Source organism: Phacochoerus africanus, chromosome 2 (assembly GCF_016906955.1).
Source record: "Phacochoerus africanus isolate WHEZ1 chromosome 2, ROS_Pafr_v1, whole genome shotgun sequence".
NCBI lineage: Eukaryota > Metazoa > Chordata > Mammalia > Artiodactyla > Suidae > Phacochoerus > Phacochoerus africanus.
Genome location: NC_062545.1, coordinates 109,172,926 through 109,192,720, shown reverse-complemented (window position 1 = coordinate 109,192,720; position 19,795 = coordinate 109,172,926). Strand labels below are relative to the sequence as shown.

Here is a 19,795-nt window from a genome sequence, read left to right as displayed (position 1 = left end):
CCGAACTGTGGCAGAAACAAATATAGCACTGCGTGTAAAGTCCCTGGCTCGGGGCTTGGCATGTTAGGGAACCTGGCTTGGCCTTGCAGAGGCTCAGTGGCCCTGGGGAATCTAATAGCTGTTGCAGTGAGATTTGCTGTCAAGACAGAATGAGGGAGTTCCCGTTGTGGCGCAGTGGTTAACGAATCTGATTAGGAACCATGAGGTTGCGGGTTCCCTGCCCTTGCTCAACGATCCTGGCGTTGCTGTGAGCTGTGGTGTAGGTTGCAGACGCGGCTTGGATCTTGTGTTGCTGTGGCTCTGGCGTAGGCCAGTGGCTACAGCTCCCATTCAACCCCTAGCCTGGGAACCTCCATATGCCATGGAAGTGGCCCAAAGAAATAGCAAAAAGACAAAAAAAAAAAAAAAAAGACAGAATGAACCTCAGTGCTTTAGAATGAGGAAGATGAGGTCTTCAGTGTGTGCGGAAGGCAGGGCTCTGGGTAGTGGACTCTCCTAGTTAAGCAGATCCACTCTGCGTTAGTTTTCTCTTTTTGCTAACAAACCACCCTGAAATGTAGTGGCTTAAAGTAACAATGATACGTTATTTTTTCATAATGTCATTGGCTGGTCAGTTCCTGTGGCCTTGCCTGGGTTCACTTATGAGAACACAGTCAGCTCATGTCTGGGGCCTCTGCAGGCTGGGGGAATGTCAGGGATGGTGTGGCCGGCTCTTCCAAGTGGTGGCTGATATTCATGGAGACTTCCTCATGTGACTGCCCCAGGACTTCCAAAGAGCAAGAGTGAAAGTGCAAGGTGGAGTTCCCATTGTGGCTCAGTGGGATAAGAACCCGGCATAGTGACCGTGAGAATGCAGGTTTGATCCCTGGCCTTGCTCAGTGGGTAAAGGATCTGATAGGTCGTAGTAGGTTGCAGATGCAGCTTGAATCCTCCATAGCTGTAGCTGTGGTGCAGGCCGGCAGCTGCAGCTCCTATTCAACCCCTAGCCTGGGAATCTTCATATGCCTCATGCGTACCCTAAAAGGAAGAGAGGAAGGAAGGAAGAGGCAAGGTTCATGAGCTATTACTTCTACCTCATTCTACTGGTCAGAGCCCATCACAGGGTTAGCTTCATTTCAAGGGGAATGAAAATGAAGTTCCCCTGGCCAGAGGTCAAACCCGTACCACGTCAGTGACCACGCTGGCTCCTTAACCTACTGAGCCACCAGGGAACTCCTCAGATTCCTTCTTTCAATGTGAAGAGTAGCTCGGGCCTGTTGCGTGATCTCGTGACAGTTTCTCAGTCCTGTTTTTCGTGACCTCGCCCCTTTTGAAGAGGACAGGTCAAGTATTGTGTAGAATGTCCTTCGGTTTGTGTTTATCTGATGTTTTTCTCATGATTAGACTAGGGTTATGGAATTTGGGAAAGAAGATCACAGAGGTCAAGTGCTCTTCTCATCACCTCTTATCAGGGGCATATGATACCGTTGTGATTTGTCACTGGTAACATTGTCTTGATCCAATTCTAACACCAATTCCCATGTGTGTGTGTTTTCTTTTTCTTTTACTTTTATTGACGTATAGTTTATTTACAATGTTGTGTTAATTTCTGCTGTACGGAAAAGTGACTCTGTTATACATACATATTCCTTTTCTTGTTCTTTTCCATTATGGCTTATCATAGGATGTTGAATATAGTTCCCTGTGCTATTACAGTAGGACCTTGTGGTTTATCCATCCTGTATACAATGGTTAGAATCTGCTAATCCCAAATTTCCAGTCCTTCTCTTCCCCACTCCCAGCCCCCTTGGCAATCACAAATCTGTTCTCTATATCTGTGAGTTTGTTTTTGTTTCATAGATAGGTTGATTTGTGTGATATTTTAGATTCCACATATAAATGATATCATATCATATGATTTTTTTTTCTCTGTCTGATGTACTTTGCTTAGTATGATAATCTTTAGGTCCATCCATGTTGCTGCAAATGGCATTATTTCATTCTTTCTATTTATTATTATTATTTTTTAGTTGTATATTTCTTTTTTATGCAATATATTTATTTCTATAGCATTTTAAAATTATTCAATTACCTTTATTGTTTTACAACAATCATCACAACCAAATTTTATAGCATGTGTGGGTTGGAAATGCTATTTCATTCTTTTTAACGTCTAAGTAATATTCCTTCGTGTGTGTGTGTTTGTGTGTGTATCTTCTTTATCCATTCACCTGTAAATGGACATTTAGATTGTTTCTATGTCTTGATTTTTGTGAATAGTGCTGAATTATAGTTTTGTAGGGACGTGTATGTAGAGGTGTGATTTCTGGATCATCTATCTTCAGTTTTTTGAGGAACGTCCATACTCTTTTCCATAGTGACTGCACCAGTTTACAGTCTTACAAACAGTGTAGGAGGATTCCTTTTTCCCCATAACCTCTCCAGCATTTGCTATTTGTAGATTACAAAAAAAAAAAAATTTTTTTTTTTTTTTCATTTCACTTCAGATGCCAATCCCGAAGCCCTAGTGAATCATCAATGGCTGGATGAAGAGATGCATAGGGTAATGTCCTGAATGCAGGTGCTTCTGTCCCTGTGGGCTTTGGGGTCTGGCACATGGATATGTTCAGATTCATCAACTTGGAAGTTCTCTGAGCCCTGGCCTTTTGGGTTTTTATGGAGGCTTCATTACATAGACTTGGTAGATTAAATCCTAGCCATTGGTCTTATTATTATTATTATTATTATTATTATTATTATTTTTTCACAGCCACACTTGCAGCATATGGAAGCAACATATCTGGGATCTACACGCAGCTTTCGGCAACGCCATATCCTTAACCCACTGAGCGAGGCCAGAGATCAAACCTGCATCCTCATGGATACTGCTCGGGTTCTTAACCTGTTGAACTGTAATGGGAACTCCCAGCCATTGGTCATTGATTCAGCCTCCAGCTCCTCCCCTCTCCTCTAGAGATAGGGAGGTTGGACTGGAAGTTCCAACCCTCTGACCTCACTGTAGGTTCCACAGGCAACCAGCCAGGATCCTTAGGTTACCTAGGGGCTTCCTGTCTCCTCATTAACTTCATAAAAGACACCTTTGTCACTCTTACCATTTTGAAGATTCCTAGAGTTTTAGGAGCTCTGTGCCAGGAACCAGGACAAAGACCAAATAAATATTTCTTTTTTTTCCTTTTTTTGTTTCGCTTTTTAGAGCCGCACCTGTGGAGGTTCCCAGGCTAGAAGTCAAATCGGAGCTCTATCTGCTGGCCTATACCACAGCCACAGCAACACCAGATCCGATCCGAGTCTGTGATCTATACCACAGTTCACAGCAACTCCAGATCCTTAATCCACTGAGCAAGGCCAGGGATCGAATCTGCGTCCTCATGGAGGCGGTCACATTCGTTAACCCCTGAGCCATGATGGGAACTCCCAAATAAATATTTCTTATTATAAATCACAGTATCACCATTGATCATTTGGTTAAAGTTGTGTCAGCCAGGTTTCCTTTTCCATACCCTATTGTTAGAAACTCTTTGTGGTTTTAATTTGCATTTCAATAATGACTAATGATGTCAGATATTTTTTTTTTTTCATGAGCTTATTTGGCATATATATATCTTCTTTGGTGTCCAAATGATTTTTTAATTGGCGTCATTTTTTTTTTTTAAGGGCTGCACTTGTGACATTTGGAGGTTCCCAGGCTAAGGGGTCAGATTGGAGCTGTAGCTCCTGGCCTACGCCGCAGCCACAGCAATGCCAGATCCAAGCCACATCTGCGACCTACACCACAGCTCGTGGCAATGCCAGATCCTTGACCCACTGAGCGAGGCCAAGGCTTGAACCTGCGTTCTTATGGATGCTAGTCAGATTCGCTTCCCCTGAGCCAGGATGGGAACTCCTAATTGGGGTACTTCCTTTCTTTTTTTTTTTTTTTTGTCTTTTGTTGTTGTTGTTGCTATTTCTTGGGCCGCTCCCACGGCATATGGAGGTTCCCAGGCTAGGGGTTGAATCGGAGCTGTAGCCACCGGCCTACGCCAGAGCCACAGCAACGCGGGATCCGAGCCGCGTCTGCAACCTACACCACAGCTCACGGCAACGCCAGATCGTTAACCCACTGAGCAAGGCCAGGGATCGAACCCGCAACTTCATGGTTCCTAGTCGGATTCGTTAACCACTGCGCCACGACGGGAACTCCTGGGGTACTTTCTTACTGATGAGTTTTTTTGTTTTTTTTTTTGTCTTTTTGCTATTTCTTGGGCTGCTCCCGCGGCATATGGAGGTTCCCAGGCTAGGGGTTGAATCGGGTCGTTAACCTACTGAGCAAGGGCAGGGACCGAACCCGCAACCTCATCGTTCCTAGTCGGATTCGTTAACCACTGCGCCACAATGGGAACTCCCTTACTGATGAGTTTTTAAGACTTCTTTATAAATTTTGGATGCATTTCAGAATAAATTGCACACATCAGTGTGCTTCCCTCTCAAACCTTCAATAGGCATGTTATTGACTAGAGTTCAAATTCTTTACATATAAGGAAATTCACAAATCTTAAATTTGTCAAATCTCAAGTGAGATTTGACAAATGCTACTCCTCTGTAACCCAAACCACTGTCAAGAGGTAGAACACTGTTCTATTGATTTTTATGACTCATTAATGACTGCAATCTATTTGAAAAATGTGCTCTAAACCATCATTCTATAATGCAAGGCCAAGATCAAAGCTCTGAGCTATAAACATAGGATTTGCAAACCTCCCTCGCTTAAGTATAGCTTCCGGGGCCAAGAGACCTTCAATAAAGCGAATCGAAATAACATGAGGCATGCTTGTGTTATCCTAATTTGACCTATGAGAAAATGGGGGCTCTGAGAAGTACAGGTAACTTGCCCAAGACCACAGAGCTGATAAATGCTACAGCTAGGATTTGAACTCTGGCATCCTGACTCCCACCAGCACCTGTGAGGCTAAGTAGGTGCTTCGGTTGTCCCAGGGGCTTTCAGTGTGGTTTTAATTGGAAAGCTGCCCTGATCCCAAACACTCATCGTTTGGGAGCTAGCCAGCATGTGAGCAGGGCCTCCCTTCGCAGACTGCAGGGAGCCCTCTGGGCTTGTTTCCAGGATGGCCTGACCTTACTGCACTGTGCAGCTCTGAAAGGCCATGTGCCTGTGCTGGCATTCATAATGGAGGACCTGGAGGACGTGGCCCTGGACCATGCTGATAAGGTGAGTGTGGCTTCAAGTCTGTGTGTCCTTCTCATTGAGCCTGGGATTCCTGCAGCCTCTGCTGCATGCTCCTTGAGTGCATCCTTTGAGCCATGGGTGGTATAGACTGGACCCCATCTTCAGAAGCTGCTGGTCTAGAAGGGGCCTTGGGGCACAAATGAACAGGACACTGGCAGCCCGTGATCAGTTCCCTCAGAGAGACTCTGATAAGACTAGACAGTTTGGAGAGGGGAGCTCTTGCTTTCTGTTCCCTGGAGGAGGTGACATTTGGTGAAGGAACTAAATTGTGTTGGTAAGATTAGAAAGCCGGGGGCATTCCAACTGGAGGAGAGAGTGTTGCTAGAGCTTTAGAGGTGGAAAAGGCCTCTTTGAGTGTGAGTTCGGTTGGATTGGAATCTTGGAGGTGAAGGCTGGAGAGGTTGTTGGGGGCCCTCGTGGAGGTCTCAAGCCCCAGCCTCAGGAATGGGTCCTTTATTCAGCAGGCCTGCAGGGAGCCCCCCTCCCCCCCGCCCCCAAGGATTTCAGTAGGGGAGGGCCCCTCCCACGTGGGGTCTTGTTAGGATGTTGGTCAGAGCTCTCCAGGCAGGGTGTATAGACCAAGGGGAGTGGAGAGTGTCTGGGGCACAGCAAGCCCAGAGTGATTGGAGAAACTGGGGCCCGGTGGGCAGGGCAAGGAAGAATCACTCTTTTCTTCCCCCCGGCCAGCTGGGAAGGACAGCATTTCACCGGGCTGTGGAGCATGGGCAGCTGGGTGCTCTGGATTTCCTCGTGGGCTCTGGCTGTGACCACAGTGTCAAAGACAAGGTACTGTGACCATAGGTCCCAAGGGAGGGACCAGGATCTGGGTTCCTGACCCCCAGGGTAGTCACAGGCAGCTCTCCTGTACCTACTTCCCACTCTAGCATGCTAGAGGGCTGGTGGCCCAAAGACCAGCGTGTGTCCGATGTTTATGCAACAGGCATTTTGCAAGCACACACTGTGGGCCAGCCCTATGCTATGGGTGAAGAGCACAAAGATGCCCAAGACACAGTTTTTTTTTTTACTGAAGATATTCAAGAAATTCAATGCCACAATCCTAGTAAAGAGCTGTTATCCAGGAGTTCCTGTTGTGACTCAGTGGTAATGAACCCAACTAGAATCCCTGAGAATGCAGGTTTGATCCCTGGCCTTGCTCAGTTGGTTAAGGATCTGACATTGCCATGAGCTGTGGTGTAGGTCACAGATGGGACTTGGATCCCACATTGCTGTGGCTGTGGCATAGGCTGGCAGCTGCAGCTCTGACTTGACCCCTAGCCTGGGAACTTCCATATGCCGTGGGGTGCAGCCCTAAAAAGGTGAAAAAAAAAAAGAGCTGTGATCCAATGTGGGGAGCCAGGATATCAAATCTTTTTTTTTCCCCCATTGATTGTCAAATAACCTTTTATTATTTTTCTCTGCAGTTCTTAATTAACTGGGTATTCTGCTGTGCCACTATTGATGTCACCTATGATGTCATGAGGGTGGTGGCCATCAACATTGCAGTCCACAGTCCAAACTCCCAGTCCACCCTGCTCCCTCCCCCTCAGCTCCTTGGCAACCACAGGTCGGCTCTTTTTGTCTTTGAGTCTGTTTCTGTTTTGTAGGTAGGTTCAGTTGTGCCATATTTGATCACATATAATTGATATCATATAGTATTTGTCTCTTTCTGACTTCACTTAGTATGAGAATCTCTAGTTGCATCCATGTTGCTGCAAATGGCATGATTTTGTTCTTTTTTATGGCTGGGTAGTATTCCATTGTATATATGTACCACATTTTCTTAATCCATTCATTTATCAATAGACATATAGGTTGTTTCCATGACTGGCTATTGTGAATAGTGCTGTTGTGAACATAGGGGTGCATGTTTCTTTTTGAATTATAGTTTTGTCCCAGTATATGCCCAGGAGTGGGATTGCTGGGTCATATGGTAGTTCTATATTGAATTTTCTGAGGTACCTCCATAGTGGTTTTTCATAGTGGTTGTACAAATTTACATTCCCACCAACAGTGTAGCAGGGTTCCCTTTTCTCTGCACTCTCTACAAAATTTGTTATTCGTAGACTTATTAATGATGGCAGGATGGCGAATCTGACTGGGTGTCTACAGTGGATTTGAGTGGGGCTGTGATTCCATTAGGGATATCTGTTAGAAGGATGGTAGCCACACACTGTTGGTTATTTGCTTTCTTTGTGTTTTAGTAATCTACTGTGAGTATGGCAAAAGTAGGATGAGAGTGCTTTGGACAGAGCAGTTCATTCAGGGTGGTGAATTTATAAGCAGGATTTCACCAATCTGAGAAGGGGTGAGGGATGGGGACCCAAGGAGACCACCTTCCCAATGACTTACATTAATTGTTAATCATTAGGTAAATATGTTACAGCAAATTCTAAGCAGTGTTCCCAACAAGGGAGGAGGTCCATTGTTAATTTTCTGATTAAAATGCTTGGCCACGATAAAAGGAATTCTGTTATGAGCTAGTGACAGGGCTCACAGACAGATGGACCACAGGACCTTAGAGCTGGAAGATGTCTTCATCATGGGCCAGTTCAGCCTTCTCATTTTGCAGATGTGGAAACTGAGGCCCAGAGAGGGGGATATTATTGTTAAGGTCACATAATAAGACAAAGGTCGAGCTGGGTGCAGAAACAGGACACATCTATCCAGGGGGGAAAAAGATTAGGGAGTTCCCATTGTAGCTCAGGGGTTAACAAACCTGACTAGTATCCATGAGAATGGGGGTTCAATCCCTGACCCCACTCAGTGGGTTAAGGATCCGGTGTTGCTGTGAACTGAGTTGTAGGTCACAGACATGGCTTGGATCCAGCATTGTTGTGGCTGTGGTGTAGGCTGGTGGCTATAGCTCCAGTTCGGCACCTAGCCTGGGAACCTCTATATGCCATGGTTGCAGCCCTAAAAAGACAAAAGAAAAAAAAATGGTTATATTCAGGTCCCCAGGAGAGCAGGAGCACCAAAACTGGAGAGCAGGAGCACCAAAACTAGAAAGCAAGAAAGGTCCAGCTTTGGTGAACTTATCCAGAATCTAGCAATCGGAGATTTTAGAAAGAAGCTTTTAAAATTGCATGCCCCGTTAAGTATTTTCATTTTGAATTTTGTTTGGGGCGAGTGACCAGTAAGCTTTTCAAGGCTTTGGGCCGCTGAAGGTCTGACTCCTGCCAGGACTCCCTCCAGCCTGCCTTGGAGGACAGACCTGTTAGAATGGGTGACAACTGCAGGTGCTATGGTAGGGAGGCTTTGAGAGCCCAGAGAGAGTGATTAGCTCCTCTGGAAATGTCAAGGAGATGCCAACAGAGTCTCACAGCGGTGAGGATGTCCCTACAGGTGGCGGGAAGAGGCCAGGCCCAAGGCCTCCTTCCACCCAGACCCCTGCCCTGCCCAGGCAGAGTGTGAGGGCCCTGTTAGGGGGTTCCTGCCATTTGCAAATTCAAAGGGCAAGATGTTGATACTTATAATCCAGGAGGGAGAGGAAAGCCCTGCCCTGTCTCCATAGCCCTGCTGACTGGGGGCACATGCTAGTTCCCCAACAATTCACCCACTTCCTTCCTGTCTCTTTGAAGACAGACTTCATACTGTGGCTACACCACCCACAGCCTGATCCCTCCTTACAGCAGCGAGCTCACCACAGAGCGAATGGGAGAGGAGTAGAACAAAGTTGTTGAGGGTTTTTTTTAAAACCTGATTTTATTTATTAATATAATATGACAGTGATCATAATGGAAATGGAAATGTTTCATCTTTGATCCCATAAGATACTTATAGTTGTTTATGTGTGTGGATTTATCATGGGGGGCAGAGTATGTTTTTAAATTATTTTAAGTACTGCTTTGGCTTTGGTACATGTTCACATCCTCATTGCACCCTTTAAAGATCTGTGCCCAAGTTGAGCACCTTGATTCCTTCCTGGGGAAGGTACTGAGACAAGGCAGCATGGAGGAAAGTGCTTGAGCCAGGAGGCCCCCATGACCGGTTTAGTTTGATATATTCCTGTGGCCTTTTGGGCATGATAAATCGCCAAAGCTGAGTCGTCCCTTCTAGATGCTTTTGTGGGTTCTTCCAGGGTCCTTATCCTAGTCCTGCATCTGTGTCCTCTGTAAGGAAATACCTTTTCTGGGGACCCATCCAGCCGCCTCCTCTTTAATGGGGCCCCTCACCCTCCCTTTGTCTCTGCAGCATGTCCTTTAAGGACAAGCCCCAGCAGGCTGCTGTTGGCGGGGCTACTTCTGACACTAAGAACACTGTGCCCTTTGTCCCCCAGTGCAACCACTGTTCTTGGCTCTGTCACCATCACCTTTAGACTTCTCAAGGGTGAGGCTGCTCCCGGTCCTCTGGCCCTCAAGTTCCAGGAGACACATATTATATTCTCCAGCACATTATTTATTCATTGAACAAATATCTATTGCGTGTCTGCCATGTGCCCCAGGCCCTATTCTGGGCACCTGGGGAATCTTCCGAGAACAAGATGGACAGAATTCCTTGCCCTGGAGGTGCTTCTGTTCCAGCAAACAGAGTCATACAATAAACAGTAAGCATAGTACACAAGCAGATTATAGAGTGTGTTGGGTAGTCGGTGCTATGGGAAAAAAGGAAACGTAGAGCCAGATAAGGGGGTCAAGAGGTGAGAATTGCATTATTTATATATTTTTATGTTTTTAATATTTAGTAAATTTACTCAAAGAAAACTTAAATGATACAGAACTGAAAATACTAGAAATCTGTATACAGTAAAAAGTGAATATAAATTAGCCAATTCCATGGACTCTTCCAGTTAAGCATTCATACAAATACATGTTCATCTTTTTCTTACATATGGGAATAACACATACATACATCACATAATGATTTTAGAAAAAAAAATCAGAGATACTAAAAATGTTCTCAAGTTTTAAGAATGGTGTGGAAAAAGTTTTAACAACATTCTACATTAATGGAAACCCCTGATTTAATTCTATGATTTTATCATGCCAGAAGCATGGTTGGTTTTAGGTTTGTTTTTTTGTTTTTTGTGTTTTTTTTTTGGCTTTTTAGGGCTGCACCCATGGCATATGGAGGTTCCCAGGCTAGGGGTCAAATCACAGCTACAGCTTCCAGCCTATGCCACACTCACAGCAACGCAGGATCTGAGCCACGTCTGTGACCTACACCACAGCTCTCAGCAGTGCCGGATCCTTAACCCACTGAGCAAGGATCGAATCTGCAACCTCATGGTTCCTAGTCGGATTCATTTTCGCTGTGCCATGACAGGAACTCCGGTTTTTTTAGTTTTATAAAACAGTTATCAGTATCATACACATTGGCTTATTAATAATTAAGGCATTTTGCATATACAGTATCTCAGTATGAACAAAAAACTTTTAGTATTGATTATTTGCTCTGATGGTTTAAACTTTCACCAAAGTCTTTTCAACATAAGAAAATAGTAGCTGCACACATTAAGTGTTTTCTTATAAAACACAATCTTAAAGTAAAATGATGATTGGTCTGTGATTCCTGGTAGTAAGTCCTATCTTACATTTTTTTTTTAGTATAAATTATATTCTTTTGCAGGATTGCATTAAGATCCAATAGTTGGACTTTCCTTTGTGTCTTAGCAGTAACAAACCTGACTAGTATCCATGACCTCGCTCAGTGGGTTGAGGATCCAGTGTTGCTGTGGCCATGGTGTAGGCCGGCAGCTGTAGCTTGGATTAGACCCCAAGCCTGGGAATTTCCATATGCTGCAGGTGTGGCCCTAAAAAGACACACAAAGGCCCAGTAGTTCTTAAACAATGTTACCAAATAATCATATAAATCCCAAATGCAGCAAAGGTGAACAATCTTCTTAGTGTACTTTCACCTCATTGAAGTTGAAGCTGTTCCTTTTGGATATTTTTTCACTTCAATGTGAAGTAGATTGTTAGCATTTCATTAGTGGTTTCATTGTGTGGCTTTTTAAAGGAAAAAATGGTTTTGATTCCTTCCAAAGTTTACTGTTCTCAGATGAAACATTTTTGGGGCATGTCCAAGGATGTTTTGAATGACCAAAGGCTATTTAGTAGCTGAAGGTTCTCAATGCAGCTGTAATAAATAAGCATTTACATCCTTGGCTGCATTACCAGTATATCCTGGAACCAAAGTAAGATGTTTTTCCTGTTCCCACAACCCACTTACTTATTTTAAAATCTGAATATTTCTGTCCTTTATAATTTCTGTTTTAGATGATAGTTCTGACCACCACCTTTTACGGACTGCTGGAAGCCTCTTTAAACCAACTATTATGTATTCTTCTAATTTGCTTTTAAGTAGTGACTTTACTAGAGGCAGCAAGTCTACACAGCAGCCAAGTGAGACATATTTTTCTTCCTGTAAACTCTTGGTGAGCACAGGAAGGCAATCTACTGCAACTCTAAGGTCTTCCGTGCTCACCAAATAAGCTCCAAGTGGAGTTCACATCGTGGTGCAGTGGTTAACGAATCTGACTAGGAAACATAAGGTTGCGGGTTCGGTCCCTGGCCTTGCTCAATGGGTAAGGATCCGGTGTTGCCATGAGCTGTGGTGTAGGTTGCAGACGTGGCTTGGATCTGGTGTTGCTGTGGCTCTGGCGTTGCCCCTCGGCTACAGCTCCGATTTGACCCCTAGCCTGGGAACATCCATATGCCGAGGGAAGCAGCCCTAGAAAAGGCAAAAAAACAAAAACAAAAACAAAAAAACAAATAAGCTACAAGTTCACTGATACTTCTCTTCCTCCAGAAAGTTAAAGCTACATCCAATCTCAAATTCCTGCTGAACAAAACTTGTGCCATTGTTTCCTGGTCCTGAGAAATCTTAGGTGGTTTATCTGGGCTTTTCACAGCTTGTCCAGCTGTTATAGTTACATAAGTTACATAAGCAGCCAACTGTTATGGAGATTTCTTAACCTCCTTCATGTTCTTTTTTTCTTTTTTTTTTTTTGTCTTTTTGCCATTTCTTGAGCCGCTCCCACGGCATATGGAGGTTCCCAGGCTAGGGGTCCAGTCGGAGCTGTAGCCACTGGCCTACGCCACAGCCACAGCAACGCGGGATCCGAGCCGCGTCTGCGACCTACATCACAGCTCACGGCAATGCCGGATCGTTAACCCACTGAGTGAGGGCAGGGACCGAACCTGCAACCTCATGGTTCCTAGTCGGATTCGTTAACCACTGCGCCACAACGGGGACTCCCTCCTTCATGTTCTTATTAGTGAAATAAGGACATGATCCTCCCTATTACAGAAGTTGCAATTTTTAAATTTGTGGGTTTCAGAATTAATCTCTTAAATTAATCTCCTAAATACTGGTGCCCCATGGTGCTGTGGTGCCTCCATCCAGCCCCTGGCAACCCAGATACATTTTTTTTCTTCTTTCTTGCCTCTTTTTTTTTTTTTTTTTTTTTTGCTTTTTAGGTCTGCATTCATGGATATGGAAGTTCCCAGGCTAGAGGTCTAATTGGAGCTATAGCTGCCAGCCACAGCCACAGCAACACCAGATCCGAGCTGGGTCTGCAACCTACACCACAGCTTACAGCAATGCCAGATCCTTAACCCACTAAGTGAGGCCAGGGACTGAACCCGCATCCACATGGATGCTAGTTGGATTCATTTCTCTTGCACCACAATGGGAACTCCAGATTCACGTTTTTAAATAGTTTGGTCAGAGTGAGTTGTACTATTCAATGAGAAGCTAACATCTTGAGCAAAGACAAAGGAGGTGAGCGACTGGGCCACGTGTGCAGCTGATGGGCACACCTTGAGTGCAAGGAGAGTCTCTGGGGCCGTGGCCTGAGCCAGGGGAGGGGATGGATCCAAGATCCCTGGGTTGGAATGGGAGCATGGAAAATGGAGGGTGTTTTTGTTTGTTTGTTTTAAGTGGTGTGTCTGTTTCAAGTGTAAGAAAAGAGAGACCTGAATTTGGCCCTTGAAAGTGCCCCGGGGTTTTTGATGGTTTGGGGCACAGTTCTCAGAGCAGGGTGGCATTGGACCAGTATGTAGGTCTGTAGCTCGTCACATTCTTGCTCTGTGACCCTGGACATTCTTCCCTTTCTGGACCTCAGCACCGGTGGGTCCCCAGGGCCTGTTCGGGTCTGTGATTCCATCCACCCCTCAAGAGCCATTCTCCCTTTAGGAGGGGAACATGGCCCTTCACCTGGCTGCCGGCCAGGGCCACCTGGCTGTGCTGCAGCGACTCGTGGACATAGGGCTGGACCTGGAGGAACAGAACGTGGTGAGTCTCTGCCTGGAGATGCATGACACCTGCTTGCTCCCTGCCTTTGAGGAGCCCGCGGGCCCTGGTGCAGTCGTATTTCCCTGGTAGGTGACCTGACACCAGGAGCGAGGACATGGTCTCAGACTCACAGTCTACCAGGAAGAGATAAGCAAGAGAGATTTCTGAGAAGTCCTACACCCGGTGTGAGTTCAAAGAAGGGAGAGGTCACTGTGGCCAGGATGGCCAGGGATGGCTTCCTGGAGTAGGAGGTATAGGCAAAATAGGGGTGAGGTGGCTTTGAAGGTGAGGAGAACACGTGCAGAGCTGTGGGGGAGGGAGTGAAGGCATCATCTGCCCCTTGAAGTGAGAATCAGGTGCAGAGCACACAGATAGCCAGATCCTTGTCCTAAGGGCCAGGGCAGGGGAGAGCTCAGAGAGCCCTGGAGCCCTAGCAAGGCGGGGAGCAGAGTCCTCCTGCCCTGGGCTCTGGCCGCAGCCTCCTGTCGTCCTCACACCTCTGCTCTGTTTCAGGAAGGTCTGACTGCTCTGCATGCAGCTGCTGAAGGGATCCACCCCGACTGTGTGCAGCTCCTCCTGGGGGCTGGGAGCAGCGTGAATGCCCTCACCCAGGTAACCGGGCCTCCTCATGACTGGTGTGTGCCCTGGGCTGCTGTGACCCTGTCAGCAGTAGCAGCCACAGTGATTCTTGAATATGTGTGAACAGAGGCTCTGAGGTGGTAGGCACAGTATCTGGATGTGTCTTTTTTAATGCTGAGCTCTGTGTCCTGGGGCAAGTTACTTAACCTCTCTGAGCCTTGTTTCCCAACTGTACTTTGGGGATGATGTATACTTTTTTTGGCTAATTTAGGGCCGCATCTGTGGCATGTGGAGGTTCCCAGGCTAAGGGTTGAATCGGAGCTATAGCTACCTGCCACAGCCATAGCAACAGCAACTCAGGATCTGAGCTGCGTCTGTGACCTGCACCATAGCTCATGGCAACGCCGGATCCTTAACCCAGTGAGTGAGGCTAGGGATTGAACCTGAATCCTCATGGATCCTACTCGGGTTCATTAACTGCTGAGCCACAAAGGGAATTCCCTGTAGTTACTTTTTTATACTGTTTTAGGGCTAAATACCTAGCACAGTGCCCAGGACATAATAGAAGCTCAGTACCCACTAGTGTCTTACTGTTGGGCACTTGACAGTTTACAAAGCCCTTTTATAACTATTACCTCAGGAAAATTTCCCCCATTTTACAGACAAGAGAGAGGTTTGGTGACTTTCTCAGGTCACAAGCTGGTAAGAGGCAAAGCTGAGTCTGAGAAGCCTATTCCCTTGACTCCAGAGCTCATGGCCTGAAATGTCTTCCTTGCTGGGTTGGCGGTGGGGAGGGAGTCCTAGCATAAGGCCCACCTGTGCATGACCACACCAGCAATCAGAGCCTGGGTGTGACTCTGGGACAGGCCTCTTTTCTTCCTCACCACTTCACTGTGTATGTTAGCTATGAGAAATTCTCTGTGTTCTTGAAAAGAGGGGGTGTGGCCTTTCTTTTTGTTTTGCTTTTTATTTTTATTTATTTTACATTAAAAAAATTTTTTTTGACCGCACCTGCAGAATTTTTAGATTTTTATTTTTAGATCAGTGATAAATATTCTTTCTTGGCTGGTTGAACGGCTTCAGGGTCTGGAATTCTCTATTCTAAATTTCAATAATGTAGCAAAAGTAATATTAATAATGAATAATATAAATACCAGCAAAAAGTTTTTTTTAAATGGCATAGTTAAAAAAAAAAAAGGGCATGAAACTGGAGTTCCCATCATGGCTCAGTGGTTAATGAATCTGACTGGCATCCATGAGGATGTCGGTTTGATCCCTGGCCTTGCTCAGTGGGTTAAGGATCCGGCGTTGCCGTGAGCTGTGGTGTAGGTCATAGATGTGGCTCAGATCCAACGTTGCTGTGGCTGTGGCGTAGGCCAGCAGCTACAGCTCTGATTAGACCCCTAGCCTGGGAACCTCCATATGCCATGGGTGTGGCCCTAAAGAGCAAAATAAATAAATAAAATGGCATACTAAACAATATTTAGCAAAAAGAAGGCAGTCAAGAGGAAACAGAACAAAAAGACAGGAGACATTCAGAAAATAAATAGCAAAATGGCAAATGTAAACTTAATAATAATATCAATCTGAAATTCAATCAATCTTAATAATAATATCAATTCTGAAATGTGAATAATGTGTTATAAGCCACAAAACATTTAATTTATAGAACTCCCCCGGAAGGTGTGGGAACTACTGTCCTAGGGGCATGGTGGGGGAACTGAGAGGGAAAGTAGTTGCCCCAGGGCACCCAGCTATGTCCTTCCATCTGCAGGGTGTTGCTCCTTGGTCAGCAAGCCCCTTCCTCTGTGCCCAGAACTAGGCACTGGGAGAAGGCAAAGACGTTATGCCATGGCCACCTACATGGCCATCACATAACACAGGAGTTTAGAGACTTGGGGGATCGAGTCCAGCTGGTGGTTGTTGCTGGATTGGAGCTGACCACCTCACTGGGCCTTGTGCTCCAGCCTTGTCTTGAGGTTTCTGGCAGATCCATTACAATAGTCCCGCCCCTTGCAATGTCACCAGCAGGGTCTATGAGAGGGGGCGTACCAAAGTGGTTGCATTTCACTGGGGTATGGATGGGTCGCCCAGCTGTGACTTTGGGAGGGTAACTAACGCATCCTGGTCTGCCTCGTATTGTCCTGGTTTTGAAAGGGAAAGTCTAGGAGTTCCCTGGTGGCTTAGTGGTAAGGACTTGGTGTTCACGGCTCTGGCTCAGGTTACTGCTGTGACTTGAGTTCAGTCCCTGGACTGGGAACTTCATGCATGGCCAAAACAAAAACAAAAATGGAAAGTTCTTCACCCCAGGGAACCTTCAGTCCTAGGCAGTCTGGTATTGTTCATCACCTTATGGGCCCTGCTTGAGAGGAAGGCCCATCTGGGACGAAGCACTCCTCTGTGAACACACTGAGACCAACTCCAGCTGGGCGGTGCATGCTGGGTGGGATGTGCTCTATACAGGCAAATCTTAGGGTCCCTGTCTTTGAAAACCATCTCCCCAAAATCTATACTCTGTATATCTTTACTGGCTAAGGAACCGTGCAGTCTTTGGCTTATGTTCTGGAGTCTGATGGGAGGTGAGAAAAAGCCTGAGGCCATAGTGAGCTCCTTTTACTAGTCACCAGGCCTGGGCAAGTCATTGATTTTTCCTTCCTCAGAGTTTAATGGGGATAATAGTCCCAGGGGGGTTGTGAGCAGCAAATGGAGTAATGAATCCCAAAGTGCTTTGTAACCCCCCTTAGGATGCTGCCTGTTTGCCTGTTTCCCTCTAGAAAAAGCAGAGCTGCCTCCACTATGCAGTCCTAGGTGGCTCTGAGGACATGGTCCGGGCCCTCCTCCATGCAGGAGCCAGCACCAGCGTGGCTGATCATGTAAGTGGCTGGAAGTGGGGGAGATGAAGCAGGGTCCCCATGACTTCACTGCTCAAAAAAGAAATGGAGAACAGATTAGTGGTTCCTGGGAGCTCGTGATGGAGGGGTGAAGCAGAAGAGGGAGGAAAGTGTGGTTATAAAAGCATCACACCAGGGATGCTTGTGAAGATGGAACTGTGTGTGTATGCAGTGGATACACAAACTATGACTATGTAACTATGTAAAGACTATGTCATGGATACACAAACCTGCATGTGTGATAACATTACACAGAACACACATGTAAACAAGTGACTACAAGTGAAACTGTCCAGATGTGTGTAAGATGGTAGGTATTGTCAATGTCAGGATTCTGATTGGGATATGGTACCATGGCTTTTTAAGATGTTACCGTTGGAGTGGGGAGAACTGAGCAGATGCGTGAGGAGTGTGGGAAGGCTTTTTACCAGGTAGCTTTTGTTCTTCCTGGTTCTTTTGGTTTCTATAAATAACATATAAAACCATGACAAGCAGTACTCACTTTCTTGCCACTTGCCTTTCCCACCACATTCCCCCAGACCTCTTTCCAGGACGACAGAGGCCACATTCAGCATCCTTGGTTATTTTATCTCCATGGCCTGCCTCTTCCTGAAAAGCCACCATTATAGCTCTGATGTATTTCCAGGCTCATCTGAGTCATGCTTTTGAGGCTGCTTCCAGTGTCTGCCCATTCACTCTCATGGCAGATCTTCTTTTGGCCTGATTTTTTTTCCTACATCTCTTTTTTATTTTTATTTTTACAAATATTTTGTTTATTTTAATGAAGCTGGTACAGACAACATCCATTTAAAACCCATATCCCAGGCCAAAAAGTACAAATAAAATAAAAAAAGAGCAGTGTTCTGTTGTGTACACTTCTGCATGAATAACTTTTAACTGCTAATGAAAGTTAGAACTTTTCTGGGATCTTCTGACAAGGTTTCTCTTTCACCTTAAAATGCTTTCTCTTCAGTGAAGCCATCTTTGGAGTTAGTCATTATTCTCACGATCTCTGTCATTTTTGACTCCAACTTGATACTCTTCTTCTTTGGTCCAGACCCTTGGATATTAAAAGTAGCTTCAAGTTAAGGAAAGGTCATTTTTCCACAGTTCAGTTCTCTGAAAAACTTCCATCTCCCACTGTAAGTCATGGTCCAGGAGTGAAGCAATCACATGCTAGAACTTCAGGGCCAGTTGGAAAGTCAATTGAACACTCAAATCAGTCGATCCCATTTATCACAAGCCTGCAAATGCAGTCCTGGAAAAGGTGGCCTCTCTGTGCACACCTGTAATTTTTAAAAAGGAGAGGGCACTATGAAGGGGGCTGAGGTTTGATCACCAAAAATCAGCTCAATGAAAACAAACAATAATGAATAATGGGCACTAGAATTCAAATTACCAGATGTCTTAAAGAGGTGGGGTGCCAGTTTTCAATTCTGTTTTGAACACCACATTACAAAAGAACTATTTTTTAAAAATAAAAAAGAATTAAGGGAAAAGAAAAAAATGAAAAGAATGTCTAAACCGCTGAGTGACCCCCTGTTTGTTCCTGATAAACTTCAGTCACATCTTCTTCCTCCATTCCCAGCTGTCCCACTGCCCCATTATTCTTCTAAAAAGATGATCTCTTATTGATAGTGAAGGAGGTGTCACTAAAACATATTCAGTATCGCCTGTGTTGCAGAGATTATGCCAACTTCTTTTGGAGTGTGATTATCAGCAATTCTCTGACCTTCAAAGAGAAACCTGAGTGAATTCATTGGAATGCCCTGTCTTTGACAGTATGATTCTTTGAGTTTCTTGAGATGTGTCGCCTTTTTCACTTTGAAATGAATCTCACTGCTATCCTGTCCAATGACTTTGAGTTTAATGTACTCTCCTTCCCTCTTATCCCCCAAGTCCTCAGTTGAAGGTTTTGCTTCCTGGTCAGACATGGTGATGGTGACTTCACCCCGGGGTCTCCGCACAGCAGCGGCCTCGGGTAGGCAGAACCTTGCTCCGGGGTTTACAAATCCCCCTACATCTCTTTTTTGAATTAAAGTAGAGTTGATTTACAATGTTGTGCCAATTTTTGCTGTGCAGAAAAGTGGCTCAGTCATATATATGTGTATGGTCCATCCCAGGAGATTGGATATAGTTCCCTGTGACCTTATTGTTTATCCACTCTAAATGTAATAGTTTGCATCTGATTACCCCAAACTTCCAGTCCATCTCACTTCCTCCTTTCACCCCCTTGGCAACCACAAATCAGTTCCCTATGTCTGTGAGTCTCTTTCAGTTTTATAGATAGGTTTGTTTGTGCCCTATTTTAGATTCCACGTATAAGTGATATCATATAGTATTTGTCTTTCTCTTTCTGACTTACTTCACTGTGATAATCTCCAGTTGCATCCATGGTGCTGCAAATGGCATTATTTCATTCTTTTTTATGGCTGAGTAGTATTCCATTGTGTATATGTACCACATCTTCTTAATCCATTCATCTGTCAGTAGACATTAGGTTGCTTCTATGGCTTGGCTATTGTGAATAGTGCTGCAATGAACATAGGGATGCATGTATATTTTTGAATTGTAGTTTTGTCTGGATAAATGCCCAGAAGTGGGATTGCTAGAACATATGATAGTTCTATATTGAGTTTTCTGAGGAATCTTCAAACTATTTTCCATAGTGGTTGTACCAACTTATATTCCCACCAACAGTGTAGGAGGGTTCCCTTTTCTCCACACCTTCTCCAGCATTTATTATTTATTATTTGTAGACTTGTTAATGATGGCCATTCTGACTGGTGTGAGGTGGTCCCTCATTGTAGTTTTGATTTGTATTTCTCTAATAATTAATTAGAGAATTATGTTGAACATCTTTTCATGT

General features: G+C 45.1%; 2 protein-coding genes across 8 annotated transcripts in view; one reads left to right on the top strand and one right to left on the bottom strand.

Annotated features, from left to right (window-relative positions):
* ANKDD1A (ankyrin repeat and death domain containing 1A) overlaps positions 1 to 19,795 on the top strand; it is a 43,858-nt gene that overhangs the window by 11,967 nt on the left and 12,096 nt on the right. For 5 of the 7 annotated variants that reach the window (XM_047765706.1, XM_047765725.1, XM_047765676.1 and 2 more), the window contains 5 exons: positions 5,099 to 5,203; positions 5,909 to 6,007; positions 13,358 to 13,456; positions 13,970 to 14,068; positions 16,810 to 16,908. In XM_047765706.1, the coding sequence (XP_047621662.1) occupies positions 5,099 to 5,203; positions 5,909 to 6,007; positions 13,358 to 13,456; positions 13,970 to 14,068; positions 16,810 to 16,908 (501 nt within the window). The remainder of the gene's footprint in view (positions 1 to 5,098; positions 5,204 to 5,908; positions 6,008 to 13,357; positions 13,457 to 13,969; positions 14,069 to 16,809; positions 16,909 to 19,795) is intronic. The other 2 variants (XM_047765686.1, XM_047765716.1) reach the window with 2 other exon arrangements.
* LOC125118854 (small ubiquitin-related modifier 1-like) lies at positions 18,325 to 18,941 on the bottom strand. Its single transcript, XM_047765735.1, has 2 exons — positions 18,624 to 18,941; positions 18,325 to 18,514 (listed from the first exon to the last, which is right to left on the bottom strand). Exons 1-2 carry the CDS (start codon positions 18,858 to 18,860, stop codon positions 18,446 to 18,448), a joined length of 306 nt encoding a protein of 101 aa, XP_047621691.1. The 5' UTR covers positions 18,861 to 18,941; the 3' UTR covers positions 18,325 to 18,445.